Genomic DNA, 10271 nt, shown 5'->3' with positions numbered 1-10271 from the left:
GTTGGGAGAATTATATGAATTCAAGTGAAACCTCAAGCTCATGAGAGTAAAATTTGTTACCCCTGTTGCCTGTCCCTGAACTTTGAGAGAAGAAAGGTTCCAAAGGAGCGAGAACACAGTGGAGATGTTCTCAGTACAGAATTTTTAGAGGCTGGATGAAAAAAGAAAAAAGGAAAAGATATCACTCGTGCCAAACATACTGCAAGTTTTCACGTGATTTCTACAAATGAGTTGCATTAGAAGACTCAGCCATTTAAATTATGCAAAATCAATATGCTGTGAATATGAACATTTCTCAAGGACAATTTCATTTCCATAGAGGAGGTTGATGGTAGCTGGGAAGTGCATGTTGAGGGTTGGAATTAACCCAGAAGAGCCTCTTACCTATGAAGAGCACTGAAGTCCAGTGGGTGAAAGATTTACATAGGGCTAATCTAGGAGAACTAGAGGTTTACCTCCATATCCATGAATTTTCACATAGCCTTTTTTGTTTTAACAAAATAGCATCAAATTAATCTGAGGAGTCTCACAAAGATTTAATTATCTTCATATTTCATGGCCAATATGGTGTCAAGTGCTGTAATGCATTCCATGTGGTAAGGTCATCCTGATTTGGTGGTTGTGTTTCAAAGCTGCAAGGTATTCAGAGGAGCTGAATTCTCACAGGCATGGCATGACTGGAAATCAGGGCTGGCTCACCCTCTGTTGTAAATGTGTGTGACTGTCCCTTATTGCTCACAGGGCAATACAAGTTCTTACCAACAACAAGGCTGGAATACATGGTGCATGCTCACGGTTTGCATTTCCACCCGGTGGAAAAACACATTTTTGAATCTCAAAATCAAACCAGTCTGCATTTTAACACATCAGTATCCTCTTATTTGTACAAAGCATTTTTTCTTTCTCCTGGAAAAAAGCCCACCCAAAACCCACCCCAACAATCCTTGCTTGAAAATATCTTAAGTAACATTGGATTTACTTACTGAAGTGTTAAGTAGGAGCATAGAGATTTATTTAAATTTCATTCATTGTCATTTTTTAAAGGAAAATGAGCATCACAGAAAACATAACATTGGAGAGTATGAGGTTCTGGCAGTTTGGCATCTCTTTCATACTCTTATGGAAAGTAACTATCATGACAAACATTTTCTGCTTTTTCTGAGCCACTTCTAAAGCAGAAACAAAACCTGATATTGGATGGGGATAGTAAAGCTGAGTTATGATGGAAAGAAATTTGGTAGATTCATAAGTTTGAGTATTGTTTGAATAAAGGAACCTGGAATGTCAGGAATTTGGTAGGAAGTAGCAAAGAAAATGACAATGTTCTTGATCATCTCACCACACCCAATAACAGTGTTTTTCAAGGAAAATGAGGAGCCATCATATGCAAGTAAATCTTTGATCTCAGGGAATAATTGCCAGCTTTGTGAAAATGGGGGTGACAGCATTCTGCATGACGATGTTGCTGCTCCACATTCCCTTACTGCTGTGTATATTTTTATGGCTTCTTCATGAAAGTGAAATTGATGGGGGAAATCACCCTTGTCCCACAAAAACTGCCATGTTAAACTATGACTCTGGTAGTCAGTGGATGGACTTTTCCTTCCATTTTAAGTAAATCCTATTAGGTTGCCCCTTAATATGAAATATATTTTTTGTTTATGTAAGTTTGTCACTGTTTAGAACAGCAGTCCTGTGAGTAGCTTACAGAAGCATCACAACACTTTCAAATCAGAATACCAGGAAGAAATTTCCAACTCAAGTCAGCAGTGCAGTTATATCCACAGTCCTTTTTGGTCATTGTCTAGTTCCACCATGGTGTTCTTAGTGCTGGGAGGGTCTGCTAAACAAAATGTGCTCACAAAAATTCCTTCCTATTTGTATCCCTGTTGGTAGATTTCTAGCCTATATCATGAACAAATGGTGAGAAAATAATCAGTGATTTTTGGCCTCTTCCCTAATTCTATCTAGTGTAATTGCAGGAGTTGGTACTATTTGGACAAGTCTATGTTCTTTTAAAAATCAGCCAGCTCCTGTCTTCTGTGATATTTTTGACAGTTGCCTTATGATATGCAGTGGCTGTCTTAGTTATGGTGGACGATTAATTCACAATTTATATTTCCCTATATCCTTTGCTGTTTTATATTTTTATATGGTCATTTCTTATTAATTTCTTCTCAGAATTAAACTTCCCTCACAATTTTTACTGGGTTTATACAGCTTTTTCTCTACTTTAAACAGTCTTAGTGATATAGCAAAGCAATGACAAAGCTGTACAAGACTCCTGTGAGACCTCATCTGGAGTACCCTGTGTAACTTCTGATTGGGAACTGACAAACCTGTGCACAAGTGGTTGGGGAAAGGGAGGAGATTATCATATAAGAGAAAAATAGAAAAAAAAATAGAAAATCCTGGCTTGTTTTCCCTCAAAAACTGAATACTGAGGAAGGACATAACTGCTCTATGTGGAGCAGGGGTTAAACACCAGCAATGAAAAAATTATTTCTTATGCAAAGATTGAGGTTGGCACAAGAACCACATGGGGATAGACTTGCTATGGATGTATAAAGCCTTGGAGCTATGAGAATGTTCCTAATGGTTGACACAGTGAGGTTCTGCAGTGGTGTTTCCATCAGAGGGCGAAGGGCTAACTGCTTCCAGGATGGTTATGAAGGAATAAAGCACAATGCCTGAGGTGGTAAAGGACCAAAGTCAGTGAATTCACAGATTAGTTCCAGTTTCTCTGTCTGGGAGTCCCAGGTCCAGACTGTAGGTTTAGATTTCTAGAAGAGTCTTAAGTGTTTTGTATCCCATTTTACTCCACAGAGAACGGAGAACAATCCAGCTCTGCCAAATGTAAATATGAGCATTTTATCAGTCTTCACTTACTGTAATGAAGAGACACCTACTTTTAGACACTTCAATTTAGATGTTAGCATTGGAATCTCACTGTACTCTGAATTAATTGATTGCATAGCCCATGGGGGTTTGACTCAGATGGCTCAGAGATGTGTCTTGTCCCATCGGAGAGGCCAGAGGGAAATCTGAAGACGCGGGCAGATATGGCATAAGACCTGTTCTCTTCTGAAGGAGCAGCTGGGTTTCAGCAGACATGAGGGTAACTTAGAAAGCACAAACTGCCTATATTTTGATAACTGGATTGGGTCTCAGACAGAGGGAGCATCCAACGTAAGAGTGAATCCAAAGTCATAACCTTGATAACTTTCTCTCCTTTCCTTTCCTTATCCCTTCTTGTCTTTGATTTTCTGTTGTATTCGCTTAATTTGGTTACATTTGCAGTTACATACTTCAGAACAGACTGCAGAATCTTGAAAAGCAAAAAGAATTATGCATATTTAAACTGAAAAGAAATAAATGAAGATTGGACCTTTCCTTCCCAAGTAAAGGCTTCACTGTGCAGTGGGCATGTGGATTCCCTCTGTTTAGCCCCAAACCTTCTGCTGATTTTTCACTAATGTTTTCAGCACGGTAAACTGAGCATTTTAACATTTACTACCAGGTTTCTCAATGACACCAGTGAGTTTCTTCTTAGCCAGCAGAAGTCTTTTCATAATGTAGGGCAAGAAAGAACTTTAAGGAAGGGCAAACAGCACCAAAAGGTAAAGCAATGGTTCCCTGCAGGATCCTGGTTGCCAACCATTATTAATATGCTCATTTTTGGATTTGTCTTTGGGGCTTTCCTTGCACTGTGACATTAAAAGTCTTGGCAGATGTTAAAAGTAAACAAAATCTGCAGTGTTTTTTGCCTCTCTGAATGGAAGGTAGGTGTGACTGATCACTGCCTTGCAACCCCTTGATAAGAACAATCGGTGTTACTAAGGCACGTGGCAGGAAAGAAATCCAAGCCAGACTGTTGTGAGGGCTTCTTGAGGGAGCGAGAAGAGAAGGAGAATAAAACAGAAGATTTAAGAGGAGACAAGAGATTATGCAAATATGAGCTGTGAATAACATCCTGGCAGTACAGCCCCTCCAGAGATAACTTGCCACCTGCATTTCTCTAACAGGCACCTCCAAGTCAGTGAGAAAAACAGAGTAGCTTTTGAACAAAAAGAGAAGGGCTAGAAATCAAAATCAGACTAAGCACTCTTTAATTCTAGCCACGTTAAACTCTAAATGCTGCCAAAAAGCCAGCAATAAAATTTAATTCTTTCTGAGGACATGACGATCAGTCATCCGACCAAAAATCAAAGTCTCCTGGGAGTGTTTCTTCCATTGCAGGGCTTGAGTAGACTTGACCCTCTCAGCATTTCATATTTCATAATTGAACTCAATGTCCCTCACACTTTTAACATCTACCTAGATTAAAAAAGAGCATTAATCAGTCTTGCCTTGGAACAGCTCTGAAGAGGGAAGTAGGACGTCAGGTGCAGTTAAGAGAGGCCTGGGGGATTAAGATGATCAGTGTCTCTGTGCACGTGTTAGTGTGTGCCCATGTCTGTGTCACAAACAACAACAAACTCTCCAGTAATTGCTACAATATATATGATCTACCACCACCTCAATAGTTTCACAAAATTGAGCACCAAGCTTTTGTGGCTTATCTGTGGAGAAGTAAAAAAAAAAAAAAATTAAAAAAAAATTAACAGGCGCTTTTTAACTGGGTGCTTTGTTATGATTTATACATTTCTTTTTTGAATAGCCGGGGTTTATCTCTTTCAGCTGCAGGAACTTAGAGTAAATGATAAACGAAAACATCAAGCCAGAGCCTGCGCTAATGTCTGACACAAACATGTCATTTGATATTTAAGTATTTATTTATTCATTTATGTTTTTGTAGTCTCTTTTTAGGCGCAGAACCTTTGTATTTATTGTAATAATGGTGACAAAATGTGGGAATGGGGCGGGGGTGCGGGGGGAAAGAATGAACGTAAACGCAAGGGAAAAGAAAGCAGCGACTCCAGAGCCGGAGGACCGGTCCCCGCGTGGGGTGGGGCCGTCGCTCCCCCTCTTTGCTTTTGGTTTAAGCGAGGAAAACCCATCTGGGCAGCGGGCTGCACCCGAGGGGAGCAAGGCCGAGAGCGCCTTTGGGCCCGGGCCCCGAGGGGAGGCTGCGGCAGCGGGGCAGCCCCAGGGCCCTGCGGCAGCGGGGGCGGCCCGAGGGGCGAGACCGTGTCCCACGGCCCCGGCGGGGCCCGGGCCCCACGGCGGGGTGGTCCTGCCACCAGCACGGCTACAAATTGCCGTGGCTGCGGGCCCGGGAGAGGGACAGCGCGGGGCCCGGGGAGGGTCCCTCCCACCCGGACGGGCTGCGCGGAAGCCACGGGGCCAGGGGAGCAGCGGAGCGAGCAGGGGACAAAGGGGGAGGCTGGGGCTGGCTGCCGGAGAGCAGTGCCCGGCTGAAATCCTTCACAGCTTCGCCACACAAAACCTCCTAAATCTTCATCAGAAAGTCATTAGAAATCTGTTGGCGGGGCCGGGCGCAGATTGCCGGGGGAAGGGAGTGCAAAGCCCCTCCGGGCTCCACAATACCTGAAATGAACTGGAAGGGATGGGGTGGGGCTGGGAAGCAGATTTCCTGCCATAACTAAAGACCCCTTTCAGCCTGCTCTGCAACAGTTTTACGATGTGTTAGAATTTACATTCACGTGTTGTTAACCATTCTTTGGTGCAATGAAACGTTTTATCTGTCTGACCTCAACCTTTGCCATATGCTGGTGCAAACTGTTCAACTTAAGCCTGGACGAGTTTAAGAAAAGGAAGAGAAAAAAAAAAAAAAGAGGGGGAGAAAAAGGAGGGTCCAAAAAGCACATTGCTGGGTAGCCTCTGTTGTTGCTTGTGATAGCTGCCTTCCTCTCCGTTTTCCATGGAAACGTTTTGAAAGCCAATTCCAAAAAAGAAAAAAAAAAAGAAAAAAAGAAAAAGATCCATGCCAAATAATGAATAGGGTTTCAGAACATGCCAGCTCTTCACTAATTGTCCTCTTTACTTATGCTACTTCATGATGGGTGATTCTTTTTATATTTTGGAGAGATGGCAATGAAACTTCTTGCTGGATTAAGGAGAGGTGAATGGAATACATTTGAAAATGATCAGGTTTTTATTTATTTTATTCTAATTTCCTGATTTCTTTCTCAGCCCAGTTGAAAGAATAAGAGATATAGACTGTGGAAGGAGAGTGATAGTTGTGTGAGATAGCCTGGTAATTCTGTAATGAAGGATCCCATTTTATGCTTTTAAAGATATGCCTGTTTAACTTGTGAATTCAACCTCATTTTTCTCAGAGACTGGCATTGTGGCAATGCCTCAGGCTTGCTATTCTTTCTTTCTGAAACTGTGGTTATGGATTTGTCTCTACATCCTGCCTGCAGTATTTAGATGTAGTTAGGTATCTCTCACCTTATGTTTTGGGTGTACTTAACAACCCAGAGTGCACTTCCTAATACTGTTGTGATGGATTTTCATGGTCATTTCTGTTCTGAAACATCAGTTTTCCTTCATCTCACAGATGCCTCTGGAATCTAGCAGGAGTGGTCTTGGATAGGTCCCTCAGGAGGATGTCCACAAAGATGTTGTAATGTTGTCACGTTCAGCAGCAGGGGGACTTCGGGATCAGAAGACCTTGAGTTCAGCCATTTAGCTGTGAAGGTTTGTTTGCACACATATGGAGTTGTTTATGACAAAGCTTTGAATGCTTGAGGATACTAGGTTATTTGGGAGTTAGGCAAGTCCTTAGTGACTCAACTGGTAGCACTTGTGTTTCTGGAAGGCCTCCATTGTCTTGTGAGTCTCCCTCTGTAAAGCTGTGCTGACCCTGGGGGGCATCCAGGTGAGAGAGCTCTTGTGGTTAGATAAGGCTCATATACTCACCATCATAATGAATCCCCAAATTCATTAAATTCAACCTAATTAGATATACTAGCATTGATAGAGCCCATCAGTTATCCCTGTCCTGGCCCAATCATTGCTGCAGTCTCTTGTAGTATGTATTTTTGCATTTCTTGGTATGAGGCATGATTCTCTGGGAAATAAAAATCATTGTTGTTTTCTGTGAAACCCTGTCGCATTTTTATAAGTAATTTCCATTCTGTTATGGTCTATTACACATGATGTTTTGAAAGAGTGAGAAAGAGTTAAGCAAAATGAAGACCATTATCAATATTTCATTTGTCACAGCTGAAAAACTACATTTATAGGTCAGTCCTTTTCAATCCGTTCATTGATTTCAGTACTCAAAGCCCTTCAGGGAGTGTCTAAAATCCACTGATGTTTCAGAGTGCTAAGTTTTGTGTTTGGATGTCTGATAAAACTGAAAGATGTGTCAAAACCATGTAACAAGCTCTGGATCTGATTTACCACTGTACACTTTCAGTCTCTACTGGTGTTAACTCCAGTGATTTCATTGGAGTGGAGCTGGTATTGATTTAATTCTTGTGTTGACGTGACCCTCCAGAGACACACTTCCCTGCTCTTATTCCCACCGACTTCAGTTCAGAATATAATCAGGATCATAATTAGAAATGATGACCTGATTCAGTCAGGCATAAAAATACAAGTCAGTCTTCAAGTTTCTCAGTAATGCTACTGACTGCAGTGGCACTACTTCCTTACTTGAAGTCAAGTGTGTACTTACATCTCTTGCAGATGGTAACCTATGTATTTAGGTTCTCTCTTGAATTCTCTGAAAGTGGAGGCCTTTTTACTGGCTTTTGACAAGCTTTGGAACAAGTCTGTAAATAGAAGAAACTTGGTAAGAGGAGGGAGCAAAAAAGAGACTTGGGAGCAAAACTGCGGTTTGCTCCTCAATCCCCATCTATGCAATTCCATTTGCTTCAATTAACTTTAATGTTTGCAATTGGAATGCTTGAAATTTGATCAAAGTCCCTTTCAGAACATATTCATGGTATTGTCTACAAACTTATTATGCTAAGAAAGCAAAGTAGGATAATGCATTTCTTCCTGCAGATTGTGCTGTCTATTCGAGGTGCCATTTAAATATCTGGTGCCTCAAGAAGCATACCCAGCAGGATTCAAATGCCTTTGTTTATCTGTATTTTTCAGTCAAAAACTTGCCAAACTGCAGTTGCAGGCTTCTGGGGAGAGAACTTGGCTTGGAATTAAATACTCTGGAAATTGACTGGATCCAAAAATAAACAAAATCATAATTGAGGTGGAAACACCTAATTACAACCATTGTCCAAAAATTCAATGTAAAAATAAGGAAAATATTACTCATCATATGAAAAGGTGAATTTTTCTAGTTCCATTAGGAGATTTTAAAATCGGCCAAAATATCAAAAGCTAAATGATCTAAGTATCCATGATGAATATTTATATTCAAATGAAGGCGAGAACGACTGAGGCAATGAAATTTAGAAATGCATGCATTGTATTTGATTTGAACAGTCAACATTGGTAAAAAGCCTAACTGTTTACTAGAAGATTACTTTCTGATTCAGCATTACCACACAGAGCTACATCTGTTACTCTTCATTTGAATACTAAAATTACCTCTAATCTAATTAAAAATAGAAAGCAAGAAGGAGCTTGCTGTCCTTTAAAAGTCTTCAAACTTGTAAAAGCTAAAAGTTATTCAACAATTTTAAGGAATTTATTTGATTAATTAATCAGGGGCTAAATTCTAGTTGGTGAGCTTCAGCTGGAGAGGTAACTGTGAGGAATAAGATTTTTAATGCAACCCCAAAAATATACTTATTGCTTGTTGACATCAAATTTAGTACCTGTGATATACCTAAGTTACCTTTGAAGCAGCTAAATTGACCTATGTTGCCTTTGAAATGGCTGATTTGTGTTGGCCTAGTGGCAGCAGCACCAGGCTCAGTGTGGCTTGGTTCATCTCCTACTGCAGGAGTCCAGCTGCTGCACTTAGGCTGGCTCAGATCATCTCTCTAAGGAGTAAGAGGTTGGGTGATCAGAGCAGAATGCAAATTCAGGTAGGTTGGGTTGTGTCTTGCCTGGTGCTACTTTTCTTTTCTTGCAGATCTTTAAACTGTGACCTAAAAAGAACTTGCATCACAATTTCCCCTCTAACATTATAAAAGCATTATAAAATACATTAAGTACATTAGATTGCCTCTAAAAATTTAATATAGCATCCTAGCAATAACCATTTTTTTCTTGTAGTAATTGTTTGCGTGGAAAAGCCTCCTGTTCCTGAAAAGAACAGGAAACAAACGCAGGCATATGCAGGGAACAGAGTGAGAATTTCTGAGTATTACATCCTATGATAAGTGATTAGGTAAAATGGGCAGAAACATGGTAGTCTTAAGTATTCGTGTAACATTTTATATTCCTATTTAAGGTCTCCACTTTCTGTAATTATGAGAGGACATTGGTTTGTCTTTTTTTAATGTGGAGATGAGTGAACACACTATAATAAATGTCATATTTGTTCCTGGTATTCTAGTAAGTCTTGCTGAATTGCTTTGCAAATTTCAGATGAAATTCATTTCACCCAACTTTAGCTGTTCACAAAACCCAGTGACCTTTGGTGAGCACCGAGAAATAAATCTTCACAGTGACTCTGGAGGAGGAAGCCCAGGGAGCAACTGGCTTACATCAGATGCTTCATTCTTTGGCAGCTAGAGTTAGCTGACATAAAGCTGTCCCATTATGGTGCTGTTGTATGTCTGGGAAAGGGAAAACTACTGCAGTTGGTGGTTTTAGTAGACCAGATGTAGATTGTCAGATGTAGATTTAGTAAGGTGAATGTTTTCGCTGGCATTCCTGGAAGAAGACCTTAATTTCTTATTGTCCTTTTAGGAAATGGTCATGATGTGTAGGCGCACAGTTTGTGGTAACTGGGAGTGGGGCTATGGCCAAGCTCATCCCCAGTGGGCCACAGCTGTGCAGGGCAGGTGAGCAGCACTGGAGGCAGTGAGCCAGGGGCTGTACTGACCAATCAGGGGCGGGAACAGAGGGCACACAGGTGCAATGCATGAACCGTCAGGGGTATAAAAGGCTAAAGGCCAAGAGGGGCAGATGCTTGCAGCCTTCTGAGGGGGTGAGCTGTTACTCTGTATGGGCAGATACCAGAAGCCTTCTGATGAGGTATGGTGTTTCTCTGAGAGAGGCTTTTTGTGTAGGGCTGAGGTGGGGCTTACTGTGTAGGTGGATGTGGCTGTTCTGCAAATCTCTAATTTCGATAGAGCACCTTGACCTAATTCCTCAGGTAAATTATTTACTGTTAATATTGGCTTGTCCTTTTGGAAAGTGTCAAAACAGAGAGGTTTAATACTACAGGAGTAACTTTCAAAGAATTTAGGCCCAGTTATTTAAAAATATGGCATAGG

At 41.0% G+C, this 10271-nt stretch overlaps 1 protein-coding gene across 14 annotated transcripts in view; it reads left to right on the top strand.

Moving 5' to 3' along the window:
* The first annotated feature begins 6485 nt into the window (after positions 1–6485).
* The window catches only part of OLFM4 (olfactomedin 4), a 50827-nt gene continuing 47041 nt past the window's right edge, over positions 6486–10271 (top strand). For 3 of the 14 annotated variants that reach the window (XR_010440412.1, XM_064713823.1, XM_064713913.1), the window contains exon 1: positions 9964–10029. Coding sequence is in view for 2 of the 14 variants with exons in the window: in XM_064713868.1 (XP_064569938.1) it covers positions 10094–10150 (57 nt within the window). In the remaining 12 variants the exon portion in view is untranslated. Of the gene's footprint in view, positions 6607–9960; positions 10151–10271 lie in introns of those variants that run through there. The other 11 variants (XM_064713893.1, XM_064713851.1, XM_064713923.1 and 8 more) reach the window with 8 other exon arrangements.

Source organism: Zonotrichia leucophrys, chromosome 1, assembly GCF_028769735.1.
Source record: "Zonotrichia leucophrys gambelii isolate GWCS_2022_RI chromosome 1, RI_Zleu_2.0, whole genome shotgun sequence".
NCBI classification, from domain to species: Eukaryota; Metazoa; Chordata; class Aves; order Passeriformes; family Passerellidae; genus Zonotrichia; species Zonotrichia leucophrys.
The sequence above is the reverse complement of the archived record's forward strand: the minus strand, read 5'-3'. Positions and strand labels throughout refer to the sequence as shown.